At 43.6% G+C, this 20493-nt stretch overlaps 4 protein-coding genes across 5 annotated transcripts in view; 3 read left to right on the plus strand and 1 right to left on the minus strand.

Moving 5' to 3' along the window:
• susd6 (sushi domain containing 6) overlaps positions 1-3736 on the plus strand; it is a 63406-nt gene extending 59670 nt beyond the window's left edge. The window contains exon 7 of the mRNA XM_055885669.1: positions 30-3736. Coding sequence (XP_055741644.1) covers positions 30-55 — 26 coding nt within the window. The 3' untranslated portion in view covers positions 56-3736. The remainder of the gene's footprint in view (positions 1-29) is intronic.
• LOC129825516 (uncharacterized) lies at positions 856-3736 on the plus strand. The gene is made up of 2 exons (XM_055885670.1): positions 856-959; positions 1006-3736. Exons 1-2 carry the CDS (start codon positions 856-858, stop codon positions 1934-1936), a joined length of 1035 nt encoding a protein of 344 aa, XP_055741645.1. The 3' UTR covers positions 1937-3736.
• A 1164-nt stretch (positions 3737-4900) lies between these two features.
• srsf5b (serine and arginine rich splicing factor 5b) lies at positions 4901-12258 on the plus strand. 2 transcript variants are annotated; one of them, XM_055885671.1, is made up of 9 exons: positions 4901-5010; positions 5503-5644; positions 5900-5970; positions 6111-6242; positions 6600-6629; positions 7131-7203; positions 9042-9115; positions 9249-9356; positions 9492-12258. In XM_055885671.1, the coding sequence occupies exons 2-9, from the start codon at positions 5519-5521 to the stop codon at positions 9853-9855; spliced, it is 978 nt and encodes a 325-aa protein (XP_055741646.1). In that variant the 5' UTR covers positions 4901-5010; positions 5503-5518; the 3' UTR covers positions 9856-12258. The 2 variants fall into 2 exon arrangements, with proteins under 2 accessions (XP_055741646.1, XP_055741647.1); XM_055885672.1 differs by lacking the exon at positions 6600-6629.
• Positions 12259-15524: 3266 nt separating this feature from the next.
• Positions 15525-20493, minus strand: part of LOC129825518 (hepatic sodium/bile acid cotransporter-like) — a 5521-nt gene continuing 552 nt past the window's right edge. Inside the window, exons 3-6 of the mRNA XM_055885673.1 lie at positions 19165-19277; positions 16567-16771; positions 16049-16234; positions 15525-15740 (exon numbers count right to left, since the gene is read on the minus strand). Of these exons, the coding sequence (XP_055741648.1) occupies positions 15525-15740; positions 16049-16234; positions 16567-16771; positions 19165-19277 (720 nt within the window). The remainder of the gene's footprint in view (positions 15741-16048; positions 16235-16566; positions 16772-19164; positions 19278-20493) is intronic.

Raw genomic sequence — 20493 nt, forward strand, 5'->3', positions numbered from 1 at the left:
CCTGATGTTATGATCTCTTATCTCTCCAGATATCCCCCTGTTAAAGGAAGCCTGATGCCCCTGCAGCAGCACCACTCCACCCTACAGCTGACCAGGAAACACTGAGGCTTCTGCTGGGGCCTTCTACCTGAACTATACCACCCTACCCTACAGCTGACCAGGAAACACTGAGGCTTCTGCTGGGGCCTTCTACCTGAACTATACCACCCTACCCTACAGCTGACCAGGAAACACTGAGGCTTCTGCTGGGGCCTTCTACCTGAACTATACCACCCTACCCTACAGCTGACCAGGAAACACTGAGGCTTCTGCTGGGGCCTTCTACCTGAACTATACCACCCTACCATACAGCTGACCAGGAAACACTGAGGCTTCTGCTGGGGCCTTCTACCTGAACTATACCACTCCACCCTACAGCTCTGAACCACAGAACTACAAAATTACCCAGCGTACCAAAAACAGGAATCATGTCAAAGAAACTCAACCTCCCTCCACGTCTGCAACTTCTCACACGGCTCAAAGACAAGAGCAGAGTCCAACCTCACCCCCAACTATTACCAACCGTGCACAGAAATTAGACAAACCATTTCCACCACCAGTATCCTCTCCTCGTGTCCTGGCTACCCCTTCTGCAATGATCCCTAAACTACCACCCATGTGCAGAAAACTGCTCCCTTTCTCTCTTACTGGGAACTAACGAGCCCTTAATACCTACAGCCCCCTCAGCTTCAGAATGGACCTCAACACAGACAGGCAGACAGGCAGACATGCATCAAGTGGTTTCAGCTGAATATAGATACATATGTATAAAAGCATACATACTCAGAGTCCAGGTTTGGTACTGTCTGTGTCTCTATGTACACAGCAGAGTCCAGGATTGGTACTGTCTGTGTCTCTATGTACACAGCAGAGTCCAGGTTTGGTACTGTCTGTGTCACTATGGACACAGCAGAGTCCAGGTTTGGTACTGTATGTCTGTGTCTCTATGTACACAGCAGAGTCCAGGTTTGGTACTGTCTGTGTCACTATGTACACAGCAGAGTCCAGGTTTGGTACTGTCTGTGTCACTATGTACACAGCAGAGTCCAGGTTTGGTACTGTCTGTGTCACTATGTACACAGCAGAGTCCAGGTTTGGTACTGTCTGTGTCACTATGTACACAGCAGAGTCCAGGTTTGGTACTGTCTGTGTCACTATGGACACAGCAGAGTCCAGGTTTGGTACTGTCTGTGTCTCTATGGACACAGCAGAGTCCAGGTTTGGTACTGTCTGTGTCACTATGTACACAGCAGAGTCCAGGTTTGGTACTGTCTGTGTCTCTATGGACACAGCAGAGTCCAGGTTTGGTACTGTCTGTGTCACTATGTACACAGCAGAGTCCAGGTTTGGTACTGTCTGTGTCTCTATGGACACAGCAGAGTCCAGGTTTGGTACTGTCTGTGTCTCTATGGACACAACAGAGTCCAGGTTTGGTACTGTCTGTGTCACTATGTACACAGCAGAGTCCAGGTTTGGTACTGTCTGTGTCACTATGTACACAGCAGAGTCCAGGTTTGGTACTGTCTGTGTCACTATGGACACAGCAGAGTCCAGGTTTGGTACTGTCTGTGTCTCTATGGACACAGCAGAGTCCAGGTTTGGTACTGTCTGTGTCACTATGTACACAGCAGAGTCCAGGTTTGGTACTGTCTGTGTCACTATGTACACAGCAGAGTCCAGGTTTGGTACTGTCTGTGTCTATGTACACAGCAGAGTCCAGGTTTGGTACTGTCTGTGTCACTATGGACACAGCAGAGTCCAGGTTTGGTACTGTCTGTGTCACTATGGACACAGCAGAGTCCAGGTTTGGTACTGTCTGTGTCTCTATGTACACAGCAGAGTCCAGGTTTGGTACTGTCTGTGTCACTATGTACACAGCAGAGTCATTTATGTATAGCTCTGTTACACAGAACACACGTCTGTCTAGGCCTGCACCTAATCAACCGCACTCCCAAAGGCTTTATCTCCAACTGCAAGGTTAGTGGCAAACATCATGATGTTTTTATCACTGATGGTGATGATGACTGTGGATACAGACTTGAACTTGTGCATCTCCTTACTCTAATGGGGATAAAGAGAGTCTCTCTCTCTTCAGTGAGGACTGTCTTGGTTTGTGCCTGGGCTGGCGTATGCTGCATGTTCTCTCTCTCTACGATGACGTCCTGCAGCCCACACGGTAACCCTGTCTGTCTACTCTGCATGAAGTCCCTCTGCAACTCTGCTGCCACTCTGGCATCTCCCAAGTAGGGCATTGTCTTGGGTCAGACAGCGCCACTTTTGTCTCGTGTTTCGTCGGAGTGAGGCCACCTGTCAGAAGATGGATTGAGCACGTCACCAGAGCCAGCGACAGGGTTATAAACACACAGGCTTGCCCAGACACTACTGTATCACGATAAAAGAAGATTACCGACACGCTTGCCTTTTTTTCTGTTCATCACAACAACCGATATGTGTTCTGCTCCCTTGTTGATGTGGCTATCTGGGGTGTTGTTCCGTTGTAGTGGCTACAGTATCTTCTAGACACCTGGCTGTGTGTGTATTTGACCGTGGAACTGAACAACACGTCATGACTGTTTCATGAATGAAGAGTGTTCCGCTATAATGTTAAATTCAGCAAGGCCTTGTTCTGTTATTTTGTTCAAAGCAGGGGAGTTTATTTTTTCATGATGAAAACATGTTGATTTTTGTGTTTGGTGACTGCACATTGGGTAATATATATTTGTTTTTCCAATCTATTTATTATGTGTGTGTGGTGTGTGTGTGTGTGTGGCCAGGTTGGGTTCACAAGGATGGAATATCGTCCAGAGTTGCTTCAAAACGGTTAGTAAACCTGTGCATCTGCATCTTTAAAAAGCTGAAAATCCTTGCTCAAAACCAGCGCATTGTAAACAACTATTTTTCTTTTGTTTTAAATGTTCAGTTCAAAGTTGAATGAGCACAGCTTTAATTTATCTCTGGTATGTGATGAAAGCAGTTCATATGCGTTTGGGACTTGAGGTCATCACCTTAGCCCGTTAGTTTCAGACGGGGTCTGAGTTGAGTGGTTGTTTGAATTACTTTTTCCACATTAAATTTTTATTTGTGACTGTCTGTCCACCTGTCATTGTCAATTACTTCATAAACGCAAGCAGAGAGTGTTGCCTTTCATTAGATTTTGTTTGTAATTGCATCGCAAGTTTCCTCCATCTTTACCTGCGATACGATGTTGAAACGTCTTCAGTGTTTCCCCAGTGGCCTTACTTTTGACTTTACTAGTCATACAACTGTCTTGTGTATTTTTCAATGGGTTTTATTTTTGTTTTTGGATGTGATTTTAGAGAAAGTCCATCCTCTTCTCTCTGTCCTCCCCAAAAGGCTTCTTCAGCAACTGTGATATTCAAAAGCCTAAGCACCTAAAACAAATACTTTTTTTTCTGTCTGTAAGAAATTTTAACTGTTGCATTGAAGTGTAAAAAAAAAGAAGAAGTTTTGAACCATTTTTCTGGCGTCCAGACCACTGATCTAGTGTTTCCTAGAAAATGACAAAAGAAAATCATGTCCATCTCTTGATTCTGCATTTCAATGATTTCATGTTTTGGTTTTCCTCTGTACATTGCAATGGGCGTGAAGATAGTATTTTAATATTTGTATAAAGTTTAATTTAATTCTACATGTGTGTATATAACTATTTCTAATTAAAGCTTTCTTTTGAAATGTGTGAGACCTGATATTGTTTTTTTTGTTTTTTTTACATTGAAAATCATATTGGGTGGGTGTCCAAAATGGCACCCTATTCCCTATATAGTGCACTACTTTTGACCAGAGCCCTATGGCACCCTATTCCCTCTATAGTGCACTACTTTTGACCAGAGCCCTATTGATCCTGGTCAAAAGTAGTGCATTATAGGGAATATAGAGCAATTGGAGGCAAGCAATATTGACATTTCTATACTGGAAAAGAATGCAGGCCAGGGGTATTCCACTACAAATTAAAAATCAGCTGAACATGGTTTCCGCTGACACTGCATGGCCAAAAAAAAGTAACTTGTTATTTGTGTTCAATTCATCCAGGCAAACATTGCATTTCGTTACTCAAAAAGGTTGTATAACATAAATTAACGTTGTGGCCTTTTTATTGATTCGGCAAAACTGAACATTTGTACCTCTACTTTATAAGAGGTCATCTCCTTACCTCTACTTTATAAGAGGATTCTGACCTTCTGTAGCCTCCATGTTTTTTTTAAATTATTTAACCAGGCAAGTCAGTTCAGAACAAATTATTATTCTCAATGATGGCCTAGGAACAGTGGGTTAACTGCCTTGTTCAGGGGCAGAACGACATATTTTTACCTTGTCAGCTCGGGGATTTGAGCCAGCAACCTTTTCAGTTACTGGCCCAATGCTCTAACCACTAGGCTACCTGCCACCTGACTTCGTAAGGAAGTAGAGAAGAATACACTGTTTAAGATCAGCTGAATTGATGCCTAAAATAGGTCAAATCTGTGTTAAAAGGGTTTTTATTCCGCGGCCCAAAGACTGACATAATAGTAATGTAGTAATAAGTAAGCAGGATAAAATATTGATATACTTATGTGTAGTAAACTTATGAGTGAAAGGCCTGTCGAGAAAATATGCTTGAAGGCCTACCCACTGTTACCTCAAGGACACTCCAGGATAACCACATCTGATTGTACAGGGTGAATGTGTGTCTAACGGCAGTCATATTATCATGATACTAATTAGCTAGTTGCGTATCTTACGAACAGTAAAGCGCCATGCCATTTTCACCCTGTACTGTGACGACCAACACCAACCATTGTTTTATGTAGATTGTGAACCTTGTGACTGGGTGACATCTAGCGGCTGCTAGATAGTACTGCAACGTGTCATTGAAAAGCCGAGAGAATACGGACTCCATTTTGTGTCCTTCTCGCTGTTTTTAAGAGGCAGTAAGCAGCAAGACAATCCCTCCGAAGAAAAAACCCCACAAAGGTATATTAACATTAACGTTTGTACAATTTAAATGGACGTAACTAATGTTAATGCATTATTGCACTAGTATTGCCAGTGGGAAACGTTAACAAGCTAGTTAGCGTTAGCTTTGTTTATCTTGCGTTTGCAAATGCAATCACAAGGCCCCAAAAAATGCACAATGACTGTCGCAGCTAACGTTAAGGTCACGATAAACGTTCGGTTTTGAAACCTCTTCGGGAAGAGTATACAGGACTACGTGGTTTATAACGTAATTTGTTTATTTCTCTAAAAATGTGTATACCTTTTTTTTTAAATACTCCAATTTGTTTACTATAGAATTCTAGTTAGCTAAAATTGCTAATGATGTGGGTGTACGCAGAAAATATTTATGGCGTCTTGAGTTAACTGCCACGACGTTCTAACAACATTCCTTCCACATAGTGTTTTTTTAGTTTAAAAACGTGTCATCTTAGGGATTTTATATATATTTACTGTTTCGCTTTCGGATAGACATCCTACAGCCAGAATGAGTGGCTGCCGCATATTTGTCGGCCGGTTAAACCCGTCCGCCAGAGAGAAGGACGTGGAGAGATTCTTCAAAGGATACGGCCGCATCCGAGACATCGACCTCAAGAGAGGCTTTGGTTTTGTGGTAAGTACACACACCTACACAATGTATTTTCACTGCATTGTTCTTAGCCCCAGGCTAAGGAGGCAGTTAGGTCTTGGCTAAGTATGGCGCATACAGGTTGGCGCATACAGGTTTTGGGGTCAGTATACACACCATGACTCACATATCTGAACTCTACTACTTACTAGCTAATTGAAACCGTAGCTAGCTACATGGTTTTGAAAACCTTGTAGAGAGGTCTAGAATTGATCGTCTGAATGTTATAATGTTCTCCAGGAGTTTGATGACCCTAGGGATGCTGAGGATGCAGTTTATGAGTTGGATGGCAAGGAGCTCTGCAATGAGAGGTAAAGCAGTATCTCTGTTCATGATGGACATTTACACATCACCACGTTGGCTCACATATCAATAAATAGTCCTGGGTTATTATAACAGCCTTCCATAACCTGTTTATGTGTCTCAAGGCCTCATTTTCTCTCTCTCTCAGGGTGACCATTGAGCATGCTCGTGTGCGCCTGCGTGGTGGGCGGGGACGTGGTGGTGACAGAGGAGGAGGAGGGGGAGGAGGAGGAGGCCGCTTCCCAGATCGCTATGGCCGTGGCTCCCAGGATAGTCGGAGGTACATGGACTTAAATATTATCAGCTAGCCTCTCTTACAATTCCCAGTGTGGACTTTCCACACTAGTCGCTAAACAAATAGATTCCGGAAGACTGTACAGTCCCTTTACAAGTGGAAATTTTAGACAAAATATCCCCAAGGAAAAAATTATTATTAAACCAACTTCAAAACTCTGCTTTCTGTGTTTGGCTTTCATGGTTTGTTTATCCCCTGAGGCACGCATACACAATGTAAATGCATACATACGGTGCATGCATATGCCAGGTGATAGAAATATCGACGGCAGTACCAGCATTTTTTTTAAAGTATGTTTTAATAATACTTTCCTGTGGATATTTTGTCTCAAATTTCCATAAGGACCAACCAACCAAGTGGACAACCGGCAGAGTAAGTTCAAATGACAGTTTATTCAACATTCTGTCTATACAAATGCACCTTTCGGAAATGTGCAATGGATATAAATCCAACCGAATCTAGGAAGTTAGCAAACTATCAGCTCAGTGGGAGGGGCAACACTGCTCTTTATGTCATTGATTATAATCCCGGTTGTACTATTTGATAGCTCTGTTATTTCTAGTCAGAATCATGGGTCTGTATACATATAAAATCTGAATAGGCATGTCGATCTAGGGTCTGTTAAGGATGTTAAACTATAATGAATGGACAAGGGGAAACTGATCCTAGATCAGCACTTGAGGTGCTCGTGTTCTCTCTCTCCCACTACAGCAAAAGGTAATAGGCTACTAGTCAGGATCAAATCCAAGCTTTCAGCTAGAAGGAAGGAACTAGCTGTGGATGACTCGCCAATGGCTTTTAGCCCGCTGTTTTGGAACCGCGGTTCTAGATTATCTGCAAGGTTTTCATGTTTATCTCTCTCTCCCACCACAGTAGGAACCCCCCGCCGATGCGTACGGAGAACCGTCTCATCGTGGAGAACCTGTCATCTCGCGTCAGCTGGCAGGTGAGTTCCTTACCTGGGCGTGTCTGCTCATCTACTGTGTCCGCCTGTTAGTAACGACACCAGGTGCTGAGTAATCCGAGGGAGAGAGTGACAATGCTCAGCTTTTATACCTTCACTAGTAATGATCTCAAGGCAACTGCCTGGTTCACTCCAGGTAAAGAAATTCAGTCATGTTTTTTTTTTTCTACGTTCAATTGGAGCAATTGTAGTAATATTTAATGGGCTGAGAGCACATGCATATGAAAATCAGCAGCACTAGCCAAATGTGTTGTTGGTCTCATTTCTCCTTACACATTATTGAACTATAAAGGGCTCTCAATACATAGCCTATCTAGCTCTCTCCTGAGAGCTTCCAGTCAAAATAACCAGCCATAGATATTTACTGCATCTAAAGAATACAGTTTGACTAGATACAAAAGAGAGAAAAAACAAAACTAATTTGTCTGTTTTTTTATTTATTTTATTTTAACCAATTCTTCACCCCTTTATTTGCCAGCCTGACTGTTGTGTCGTATGGACGAGAGCGCTTCTTATGGTGGAGTTAACCCAATCAGGGTCCCTCTCTCTGGGTTGAGCCATGTCGTGCCAGCCAGTGTGCCTGTCGGCCTACTCCTAGTTGGTATCCTCCTGCTGGTCGTATGAGTGCTCCCTCGCTTGGTTGGGGGGTGAGGTCCCACCCCTCCCGGGTCCCACTACCCACTCTGCTCTAGAAGCACTGGCGTGGCCGGCGACCACTTCGCTTGCACTCGCTGCACGGCGGGAGCGCTGTGCTGACAGAGAGGGAGAAATCGCAAACAGAGAGGCAGATGGGCAGAAAGAGAGGAGAGGAAAGAGAGTCGATGATGGTGTTGATGGTGGCTGGCGTGTTGGTCTGATCGATGGTGGTTCGTAAATTTGAGAGGCTTCAATCGATCCATACACCCCCCCCCCCCCCCCTCATTACCCCCCCCTCCCCTTCGTGTGCTGTGATTCCGTCCGCACATCGTGAGAGGTGCCCAGAGGTGGATAAAATCTGCTGAGCGAGGTCACGAGAGGTCAAGGTTGGATGACGAGGTGCGATCAAGGTGGTTATGGTATGGTGGACTAGGAGAGCCTGCTGCGGCCCGCTCCAAGGGGGGTCTCAGGTATTGGTTTCCTCTCTTCCTCTGTACTGAGACTGAGGGGGGGTGCCGAGCCCTAGACAGGGTACCCGTCCCAGGCGTTAGGGGGCAGGGAGCCCTGTGCCCTCGGCTCCTAGCTAGCAAGAGACAACTTTATTCAATATGCTGCTCAACACAGCTCCTCTACTGCTCATTCAGTATGTTCTATTTGGACTGTTCTATGTAGTTGTTTAAAGTGAGTGGGGTCCAAGAATATAAATTTAATGCAAAATTCAAAGTTTTTTTTTTTTTTTGATCAACCTGGTATCTTTTGTCTTTTTTTAGCTTCCTCCATTTTACAGATCTGATTTAGAGAGTACATTTTTATGTACTTCTGGGAGGGCTTTATTTACATTTCCATTTGCCAAGCTCTTTTCGCCTTGCTGCAAAGGAGTTTCTTAAGGAAGTGTGTGACATTTCCAAACAGTTTCTGTCCATTTGGCTTGTCCCATATATCAACATGCACACAGACACCTAACTGGTAATTGGAACAACTACTTTAACACACTGACTTTGTTGCTGGACCAGGCAGCCAGGAATTCTGCTGTGATCTCTGAGGTTCTTGGACCCCTCTCGTCATCCCCGTTAGTCTCTGTAGTTCCTCCTATGATATCTAACCTTTTTCTCTCGTTGGTGAATATAATACATTATGATGACTGTTGTCCTGGTCCAGTCCTAACTTAGCCTGTTGTTGTGTAGGACCTGAAGGATTTCATGAGACAGGCTGGGGAAGTCACGTTTGCAGACGCCCACCGCCCCAAACTCAACGAAGGGTAAGAATAATCAAATACTGTTCTTTCTATACGTGTACACTTGCCAACATCCACACACTCCTAAAACGTTTTTACATTCAACCCACCGTGTCAGTTGTATTCTTCTGACCTCTTTTGTTTTGTCGGTCTTCAGAGTGGTTGAGTTCGCTTCTTACAGTGATCTGAAAAACGCCCTTGAGAAGCTGTCTGGCAAGGAGATCAATGGAAGGAAAATCAAGCTGATTGAGGCAGCAAAGAAGAGGTGAGTGGTCTGGAGAATAAGCCCTTCTAGATGTTTCTACTAGTGTTTCCTCTAAGGAACTGAGGACGGCAGGATGCATTATCAGTAAAGTGATGAGACGGTTGGTTTCACCTTTTCCTCTTTCTCCTTCTCCAGGGGTTCCAGGAGTCGTTCCCGCTCTGAGAGCTCTTCTCGTTCACGCTCCCGTTCTCGTAACCGTTCCCCGTCCCGCTCCAGGACCCCCCGTCGTTCCAGGTCCCACTCCCCCAAATCCCGCTCCCCCAAGAGGGACTACAACCGCTCTCGTTCTCGTTCCCACAGCGGCTCCCCAGCCCCCCGTGCTGCTGCCCCTGGCTCCCCACCTCCCAGGGCCAAAGAGACCTCCTCCTCCTCTAAACGGCCCTCCAAGCCCAGCAAGTCTGCCTCCCCCCACTCCCCTCCCCCTGCACAGCGTGCACCTTCCAGGTCTCCTTCCAGGTCTCGTGGCTCTCGCTCTCCGTCTACGGACAGCCGCCACTGAGTATTGAGAACACCTAACGCAGGAGTATACACATTTTTAAATGAACACACACCTAGTACATAAATACTCACATTCAGACAAATGTGAACACACACTAACCCCACTGTTATAGTAAGACGACAGGGCAGGAACTGTTTTACCCAGCGGTTCTTGCCTGTCCCTGTATTTTCCCTCAATGTTTCCTCCCTCCAACCCCCTCTTCTCTTCTGACATAGCTGACCCTTGACCTACTTTTGTATGGTGGGTGTTTTCAGTAGAAGCAAGTCTCTTGCTGTGAACACGAGGGCTTTGTTTTCAATTTGAGCATCAAGTTTAAAACCTTCTGGGGTTTTGTTTTGGTTAGTATTTTTATTTGTAATAATGGATGTAATTCTTGGTAAGGTATTACATTATCTTTTTTATCATTCAAGGCTCGTGTGGTGACTCCCCCTCTACCGGCTTTTGGTTGTCAGCTCTGATATCATGAGCTGTTGAGAATTAAAATCCCGTTCCATGATGGCTATGAATGTGATTGGCTTAGGTTTTGGGTCGAACCATTCTCATCTCCAATGTAGGGTTCGTGTAAAGTAACCTTTTTGGGATTTGATTAGTTTTATGCTGTGATTATTTTATTGAATGCCATTTTTTCTTTTTGGGGGGTGTATCAGATTGTGATCTGTTTTTGTTTTTGTGGCGGCAGTAAAGGTGTTTTATCCTCAGTTAAGACGCCTGGTGAAAACATTGTGGCAGGCTGTGTTATTATTTAACCCGTTTTGTATTGAAGGTTAAACAGTTGGTTAGGGTTAGATGCACATCGCCATTAACCCATTTTATATTGAAGGTTTAAACGGAGTGGTTGTCTGTATCTGTACTCTGTGTTTCTATAAAGCATACACGTTTCCTTTCACAATGTATTGTAATGAAGCGTCAACACAACCTAGAGAATCGTTTGGAAAATAACTATTTTTCATGCTAAATTAAGTGTTTTTTTTCTCTCTCTCTCCGTGTTCAATATAAGGGTTGTATTTGTACTTAATTGAAAAAGAACAAGACACAGCAAACGACAAATGAGAACAGTTTTAAATAAAGCGTCCAAGACATTTTGTATGTCAGAACTTGAGAATAAAGTTAAACTTCCACAAAGAGTTGTGCCGAGTAAGATGTTCTTAGTAATGGATCTAGATTATATATATTTTTATTTTATTTAATCAGGTAGGCAAATTGAGAACACGTTCTCATTTACAATTGCGACCTGGCCAAGATAAAGCAAAGCAGTTCGACACATACAACAACACAGAGTTACACATGGAGTAAAACAAACATACAGTCAATAATACAGTGAAAAATAAGTCTACATATATTTTTTGTTGAAACGTTCAGTATTAAAACGTCACTTATTACAATGTTTTCTAGAGCTAGTACACACAGATATACTGCACTGGCTTGCCTTGATCATAAATACACATGTAGTACAGGCGGTACGTAGTTATAATTATTTCCTTCCAGAAATTTGTCATACGGTAATCAATTGGTGCAATCACTCCACCTTTTCAAAATGGCCGTGGCCTCACCGTCAATGCAGACTCCGATTGTAAATGCAGTTACTGAGTGTTTTCAAGTCGACTACATCAGACTGATGTGATTGTTTCTGGATGCTCAGAGAGAAATACTGATCATTCAGAGTGTAAATTCCGGAACATTCTGTGACTGTTAGGGATCCCTGTTAGTACATGCCGATGCAGCAGCTACTCTGCCTGGGGTACAAAAACATTAAGGCACTTACATGATAAAACAGTACATCATAGCTACATTCTGCATCGTACATATGTGGTGTATAATACCACCATACAACAGTATTACAATGTTTGTGTGCATATGCATGTGTCTGTACCTTTGTGTGTGTCCACAGTCCACGCTGTTCTATAAGGTGTATTTTTACCTGTTTTTAAATCTGATTTTACTGCTTGCATCAGTTACCTGATGTGGAATAGACTTCCATGTAGTCATGGTTCTATGTAGTTCTGTGCGCCTCCCATAGTCTGTTCTGGACTTGGACTGTGAAGAGACCTCTTGTGGCCTGTCTTGTGGGGTATGCATGGGTGTCAGAGCTGTGTGCCAGTAGTTTAGACAGACAACTTCTAACCTTGATTTTCATTCTGATACCATATCTACAGTCTTTCACCTTTTAATGTGTATAGTGTTACTTACTAGGTGTTGTCCAATGAATTTCTGTAACCATTCCCTCTTCAAATCAGGGTTGATTGGAAAAAGCTGTTCAAAAGAGGATAATGCATATCTTTGTACTCCCCGACGAAGGCCATGCAGCCGAATTGTGTTAAGTTTTTCATCTTTGTTTCCACTGAACATGCCATTCAAATAAAGGCATTTTAATTAATTATATGAATAAACCTTGGAAACCTTGGATCTCCTTTTTGAAGACTGCTCAGTCCATTCAGCTTGTCAACACTTCTTACAAAAACAAGTAGTGATGAAGTCTGCTCCACTTTGAGCCAGGAGAGATTGACATGCATATTATTAATGTTATCTCTCCATGTACATATAAGGGCCAGCCGTGCCGCCCTGTTCTGAGAAGAATTACAATGGTCCAAGTCCCTTATGTGGCACTTGACCACACGACTGAACAGTAGTCCAGGTGTGACAACTAGGGCCTGTAGGACCTGCCTTGTTGATAGTGCTGTTAAGAAGGCAGAGCATCGCTTTATTATGGACAGACTTCTCCCCATCTTAGCTACTACTGCATCAATATGTTTTGACCATGACAGTTTACAATCCAGGTTTACTCCAAGCAGTTTAGTCATCTCAAATTGCTCAATTTCCACATTATTACAAAATTTGGTTGAGGTTTAGGGTTTAGTGAAGGATTTGTCCCAAATACAATGCTTTTAGTTAATTAAGGAAATATTGTATTCCTTGCCACCCACTTCGAAACTAACTGCAGCTCTTTGTTAACTGTTAGTCATTTCAGTCGCTGTAGTAGCTGACGTGTATAGTGTTGAGTCATCTGCATACATAGACACACTGGCTTCACTCAGAGCCAGTGGCGTGTCGTTAGTAAAGATTGATAAAAGTAAGGAGCCTAGAATTCCTGCTCCTACTTGGATTATGTTGGAGAGGCTTCCAATAAAGAACACCCTCTGTGTTCTGTTAGACAAGTAACTCTTTATCCACATTATATCAGGGGGTGTAAAGCCATAACACATGTTTTTCCAGTAGCAGACTATGATCGATAATGTCAAAAGCCACACTGAAGTCTAACAAGACAGCCCCAACAATCATTTTATCATCAATTTCTCTCAGCCAATCATCAGTCATTTGTGTAAGTGCTGTGCTTGTTGAGTGTCCTTCCCTATAGGCGTGCTGAAAGTCTGTTGTCAATTTGTTTACTGTAAAATAATATTGTATCTGGTCAAACTTTACTAAGGGTTGGTAACAGGCTGATTGGTCGGCTATTTGAGCCAGTAAAGGGGGCTTTACTATTGTTGGGTAGCGGAATGACTTTATCTTCCCTCCAGGGCTGAGGGCACATACTTTCTATTTGGCTTAAATTGAAGATATGGCAAATAGGAGTAGCAATATCGTCTGCTATTATCCTCAGTAATTTTCCATCCAGATTGTCAGACCCTGGTGGCTTGTCATTGCTGATAGACAACAATAATTTGTTCACCTCTTCCACACTCACTTTACGGAATTCAAAATTACAATTCTTGTCTTTTTCATTATTTGGTCACTTATACATGGATGTGTAGTGTCAACGTTTGCTCTGAATTTGATCTGATCAAACGGCCACATCGCTGGGCTGACTGGCTTCCTCTGACTCTACTGCCTCGTGCACCTGCTTCTCTGTGGGAGAGAGAGAGAGAAAGGAGGAGAGTTAGAGCTAGGGAGGAGCAGTGCACCTGCTTCTCTGTGGGAGAGAGAGAGAGAAAGGAGCAGAGTTAGAGCTAGGGAGGAGCAGTGCACCTGCTTCTCTGTGGGAGAGAGAGAGAGAAAGGAGGAGAGTTAGAGCTAGGGAGGAGCAGTGGTGTGAAGTTCTAAAGTAAAAATAGTTTGAAGTACTACTTAAGTAGTTTTTTTGGGGTATCTATACTTTAGTATTTATATTTTGTAAAACTTTTACTACTTTCCTAAATAAAATAATGTACTTTCTAGTCCATACATTTTCCCTGACACCCAAAAGTACGCGTTACATTTTGAATGATTAGCAGGACAGGAAAATGGTCCAATTCACACATTTATCAAGAGAACACGTGGTCAGGCCTCCCGGGTGGCGCAGTGGTCTAAGGCACTGCATCGCAGTGCTAGCTGTGCCACCAGAGATTATGGGTTCGAGCCCAGGCTCTGTCGCAGCCGTCCGTGACCGGGAGGTCCATGGGGCGACGCACAATTGGCCTAGCGTTGTCCGGGTTAGGGAGGATTTTGCCGGCAGGGATATCCTTGTCTCATCGCGCACTAGTGACTCCTGTGGCGGGCCGGGCGCAGTGCGCCCTAACCAAGGGGGCCAGGTGCACGGTGTTTTCTCCGACACATTGGTGCGGCTGGCTTCCCGGGTTGGATGGGCATTGTGTCAAGAAGCAGTGCGGCTTGGTTGTTTCGGAGGACGCATGGCTCTCGACCTTCGCCTCTCCTGAGTCCGTACGGGAGTTGCAGCGATAAGACAAGACTGTAACTATTACCAATTGGATACCACGAAATTGGGGAGAAAAAATAGGTAAAATAAAAATGTTAAAAAAAGAGAACACGTGGTCATCCCTACTGCCTCCGGCCTGGCGGACTCACTAAACACACATGCATCTTTTGTAAATGATGTCTGAGTGTGGGAGTGCGCCCCTGACTATCCATGCATTTTAAAAACAAGACAATGGTGCCATCTACTTTGCTTAAAAGAAGGAATTTGAAATGATTTAACTTTTTAATATTTAAGTATATTTTAGCAATTATATTTACTTTTGATAAATACGTATATTTAAAACCAAATACTTTTAGACTTTTACTCAAGTAGTATTTTACTGGGTTACTTTCACTTTTACTTGAGTCATTTTCTATTAAGGTATCTATCATTTTACTCAAGTATGACAATTGGGTTATTTTATACATAAAACGTCTCAGTGTAAAAGTGTTGATCTTGGATCAGTTTTGCCTTTTAACAAAATAAAGAATAAGACAAGGGATACCTGATCTTAGATGGTCCCTAGCTGTGTGTTGCCGCTTTCCATGTCTGTTGTCTGTAACTTGTGAGGTGTGGAAACACTGTTGCTTTTATGAATTTTGTCTTGCTGCTTTTTGTTCTATGTTGCTCTGTCTGTATGCTACGTCTTGCTTGTCCTATGTTGCTCTGTCTGTATGCTACGTCTTGCTTGTCCTATGTTGCTATGTCTGTATGCTATGTCTTGTTCTATGTTGCTATTGTCTATATTGTAATTGTTTTTAATAACCTGCCCAGGGACTGCGGTTGAAAATTAGCCGTCCGGCTAAAACCGGCACTTTTACTGAAACGTTGATTAATGTGCACTGTCCCTGTAAAAATAAACTCAAACTCAACTCAAACTCAGATCAGTACTCCTCCTCTGAGACAGTTTATGATTACATCAGTTTCGTCATCACAAGGGACCTGATGCCCAGGTCTCAGACTAAGATGCTTTTTGTAACTGTATACCATTCAAGGACAAGGGTCAGTCAAGCCTACCTTTCTTTGTTGTTTTAAAGAACCTCTGGTGAACCCAGAAGAGGACGATGAGCAGTAAAGCCTCTCCCACCTGGAACACTATGTAGACTATAGGGAAGAGGTAGAGCGGACCAATCACATCGGGAGGGAACGCCACCTTCAAAATGGCGGAACACAGCTGGATGTTCTGACATCCCGTCTCCATGGCGATGGTCCTCTGCCCCTTGAGGAAAGAAGGAAGGATGTCCAAATAAGAACTGATTGATTGACATTGAATTCTAGCTGAAGTATATGAGTTTCTTTCCTCCAAGCATTTAGCATTAGAAATGTACTGAGCTGGAATATACTTTTACTAGAGGAATAGGAAGATACGTTGTTGTTTTTTTACTATAGAAAAACTTCACATGCAATCTATCAACATAATTATAATCTTGATCTTCACCATCATTGTAATCCTCATCCTAATCTTCATCAATATCATATTTTACCTTCAATATCATCCTCAACATCATCCTCATCACCGTGACTTACGATCTTATTGAGTCTGAACAGGTATGAAAGGACGTATCCGAAAGTGTAGCCAATGAGGGGCATGAGGGCAGCAGTGGCCATTAGTTGAGGGGACAGGACGGTCAGCATCATATTCATTCTTCCTCTGGTCACGCTGGCCAATAGGCCGATCACTACCATGGATATCAACAGGAGGGACAGCCCGATCTGAAGAGCAGGGGGACATTCAGCCATGTAATGTATATTATTATCAATGTATGCTGGGCTGTCTAAAACAACCTGTATGTTTTGAATGTTTTGAACTTTTACAATGAGGCCCTTTACCAGATTTGTGTTTTTCAACAAGATTGTAAATCTAACTGTAAACCTAACTGTACCCCAGTAGAAGATATTACTCAAAAGCTAGCCTCGAAGCCAATCAGGATTCGCTAGAACGGGAAGGGAGTTGCCCTAAAACTCCAAGGAAGGCGTGACAACGACATAATTTTGGAGGTATGGCAACGCGAGACTACCCAAAAGCTGACCATTATCGGTCATACCTTGGTAATGGTCTTGGAGTACTGTGGCCTGTAGTAGTTGATGAGGATGCCGATGCCGCAAGGGAACAGAGTCATGACCAGGGCCAATGTGATACCAGTGTAGGGAACAGCACTCTCCAGGTTGGAGAAGCCCTGGCAATACAGGTAGAGGAGCAGTGGCATCATACCCAGGGCTAGGAATGTAGAGCAGGTAGTCATCACAATACTGAGAAGGAAGAGAGGGAGAAAGAGAGAGAAGGAGGGATGGAGAGAGAGACAGAGTGGGGGGATAGAAAGGAGGGGGGATGGATGGAGAGAGAGAGTGAGGGGGGGTAGAAAGAATGAGAGGGAAGGAGGAGGGATGGATGGAGAGAGAGAGTGAGGGGGGGTAGAAAGAATGAGAGGGAAGGAGGAGGGATGGATGGAGAGAGAGAGTGAGGGGGGGTAGAAAGGAGGGGAGGGAAGGAGGGGGGATGGATGGAGAGAGAGAGTGAGGGGGGGTAGAAAGGAGGGGGGATGGATGGAGAGAGAGAGTGAGGGGGGGTAGAAAGAATGAGAGGGAAGGAGGAGGGATGGATGGAGAGAGAGAGTGAGGGGGGGTAGAAAGAATGAGAGGGAAGGAGGAGGGATGGATGGAGAGAGAGAGTGAGGGGGGGTAGAAAGGAGGGGAGGGAAGGAGGGGGGATGGATGGAGAGAGAGAGTGAGGGGGGGTAGAAAGGAGGGGGGATGGATGGAGAGAGAGAGTGAGGGGGGGTAGAAAGAATGAGAGGGAGGGAGAGAAAGAGAAAGAGGGAGGGGTGGGTGGAGAGAGGGGGAGATAGAGAAAGGGAAGGAGAGAGAGAAGGAGGGAAAGAGAGGGGGAGAGGGAGAGATAGGCATGTGTATAAACAGCAGGGTTAGTTACACATGTGTGTATTTCCATTCTTCCTAACCTGGCGAACGTGCTGTTATGGTATCAGAGTCATGCTCAATATTACACATTGACAGAACGTGGAACAACACATAGCTGTGACCTTGAAATCCCAACTCTGACATTTCTCTATTGGGTCAATGCCAAGGGGCCAGTCATCTCAATAGAAGGATCAGAAGTCCATGTGTTGTGATTCTGGATGGCCGGTGACCTAGCAACAACGACGTTTCAGCTCCTTGTATCTTGATACCATGTCTCGTTTTGAGGTGTTTTGAATAATGGCATGTCTAATCCTAATATGGTAATACATTCCCTAGTTAGCTAACCAACAACTGTAACAATGTATTTTTTGAGACTTATCGTGCAAATGTAGTTATGTTTTCAATAAACATTTGGAGACTAACTAAAGTCAGCAATTTAAGCCAAGCCCATCTGTTTTGTCCCGTACTTCTGTTTCTTGCTAAACAACCAACCCGTCTATAGTGTCATTCCTGTTGTTCTGTTATCTAGTTTGTCTTTTTCTGTGGATAATACGTGTATATGTCATCTCTGCACACATAAACAAGAGACTAGTGTGAGTAAAATATTTGTCAGTTGGCATTATTAATAATTAACAGTAGGCAAGTTCTTGAGACTGTCAGAGACATTGTTCTTTCAGATGATACCTACGGGGGTAGTTAGAGGAGGAATGTCTTCCAGGTACATTGTGAAACTGAAGGGGTTAATGACCGACCAGGTGGTTAAAAGTAGCGTGAAAGGTGTGACGCGGTATCTGATGACGTTGATTAAATATCTATGATAATTATGTTAAAGGTCTTGGACGGGTAGTGTCCAATAGAAGAGTTAGTGATCTGTCGGTTCAAACTAAAACATGGGATGGAGGGGGTGTCTGATGGTGGAATTCATTCATATAATAGTTTTATGATCTGGGTCAGGGATCATCAACTAGATTCAGCCACAGACTATTTTTTCTTAAGCGGATGGTCAGGAGGCAAGAATGTATAATAAGACACCAATAAGAAGAAGGGACTTGCTTGGGCCAAGAAACACAAGCAATGGACATTAGACCGGTGGAAATCTGTCCTTTGGTCTGATGAGTCCAAATTTTAGATTTTTGATTCCAACCGCTGTGTCTTTGTGAGACGCAGAGTAGGTGAACGGATGATCTCTGCATGTGTGGTGTCCACCGTGAAGCACGGAGGAGGAGGTGTGATGGTGTGGGGGTGATTTGCTTGTGACACTGTCAGCATGGCTACCCCTGCATTCTGCAGCGATACGCCGTCCCATCTGGTTTGCACTTAGTGGGACTGTCATTTGTTTGTCAACAGGACAATGACCCAACACACACCTCCAGGCTGTGTAAGGGCTATTTGACCAAGTAGGAGAGTGATTGAGCGCTGCATCAGATGACCTGGCCTCCACAATCACCCAAACTCAAAGATGTTGCTTTTCTTTCAAAAACAAGGACATTTCTAAGTGACCCCAAACTTTTGAATGGTAGTGTATGTAAAACGAGTTGTAGTTACCAGGAATATGTCAAATTTGGAGAACAGTGACTGATGAGACCAGTCTTTAGGGTGGAGACCCAGTCAGAAACAAGATGATTTTCTACTGAACGTTAATGCCACACTGTGACAACGGGGACATTTGGAGGAGAATAGATCACAGTGTATAGAGGTTCATATGAATAGTTACGAATGTTGTCTACCTGAGGTTCACGTCTCCCTTCAGTGCCAGGGCCAGTATATTGGAGACGTTTCCCCCTGGACAGCATCCACAGATCAGCACCGCTACAGCCTCCATTGGCCCCAGCTGTAACACCTGAAGACACAGGACAGGACACACACCTGAGGCTACACTCCTGAAGGCCTGGGAACTAGACTGTAGAACGCCAAGACAGCTATGGAAACTACTAACCTGAGCCAATGAGAAATACTAGCCTGAGCCAATGAGAAATACTAGCCTGAGCCAATGAGAAATACTAGCCTGAGCCAATGAGAAATACTAACCTGAGCCAATGAGAAATACTAGCCTGAGCCAATGAGAAATACTAGCCTGAGCCAATGAGAAATACTAACCTGAGCCAATGAGAAATACTAACCTGAGACAATGAGAAATACTAACCTGAGCCAATGAGAAATACTAGCCTGAGCCAATGAGAAATACTAACCTGAGCCAATGAGAAATACTAACTTGAACCAATGAGAAATACTAGCCTGAGCCAATGAGAAATACTAACCTGAGCCAATGAGAAATACTAACCTGAGCCAATGAGAAATACTAACATAATACAGGCCAGGTCTATTATAGTACAGACCAGGTTTAGAGGCCAGGTCTATCATAAAACAGGCCAGGTCAATTATAATACAGGCCGGGTTTACAGGCCAGGTCTATTATAAAACAGGCCAGGTCTATTATAATAAAGACCAGGTATATTATAATACAGGTCAGGTCTATTATAATACAGGCCAGGGCTATTATAATACAGACCAGATCTAATATAATACAGCCCAGGTCTATTATAATACAGGCCAGGTCTATTATAATGCAGGCCAGGTCTAGTATAATACAGGCCAGGTCTAGTATAATACAGTCCAGGTCTATTATAATACAGGCCAGAGAAATACTAACCTGAGCCAATGAGAAATACTAGCCTGAGCCAATGAGAAATACTAACCTGAGCCAATGAGAAATACTAACCTGAGCCAATGAGAAATACTAGCCTGAGCCAATGAGAAATACTAACCTTAGCCAATGAGAAATACTAACCTGTTCCAATGAGAAATACTAACCTGAGCCAATGAGAAATACTAGCCTGAGCCAATGAGAAATACTAACCGTAGCCAATGAGAAATACTAACCTGAGCCAATGAGAAATACTAACCTGAGCCAATGAGAAATACTAGCCTGAGCCAATGAGAAATACTAACCTGAGCCAATGAGAAATACTAACCTGAGCCAATGAGAAATACTAACCTGAGCCAATGAGAAATACTAACCTGAGCCAATGAGAAATACTAGCCTGAGCCAATGAGAA

This window comes from Salvelinus fontinalis, chromosome 27 (genome assembly GCF_029448725.1).
Source record: "Salvelinus fontinalis isolate EN_2023a chromosome 27, ASM2944872v1, whole genome shotgun sequence".
In the NCBI taxonomy this organism is placed as follows: domain Eukaryota; kingdom Metazoa; phylum Chordata; class Actinopteri; order Salmoniformes; family Salmonidae; genus Salvelinus; species Salvelinus fontinalis.

Bases quoted from the DNA above. Each gene is read 5' to 3' on its own strand.
- LOC129825516 (XM_055885670.1), top strand. From the start codon at position 856: ATGTACACAGCAGAGTCCAGGATTGGTACTGTCTGTGTCTCTATGTAC. The intron at 960-1,005 runs GTTTGGTACTGT...AGCAGAGTCCAG, and splicing joins ATGGACACAGCAGAGTCCAG to GTTTGGTACTGTCTGTGTCA.
- srsf5b (XM_055885671.1), top strand. From the start codon at position 5,519: ATGAGTGGCTGCCGCATATTTGTCGGCCGGTTAAACCCGTCCGCCAGA. The intron at 6,243-6,599 runs GTACATGGACTT...AATTTCCATAAG, and splicing joins GGCTCCCAGGATAGTCGGAG to GACCAACCAACCAAGTGGAC. The intron at 9,116-9,248 runs GTAAGAATAATC...GTCGGTCTTCAG, and splicing joins CGCCCCAAACTCAACGAAGG to AGTGGTTGAGTTCGCTTCTT.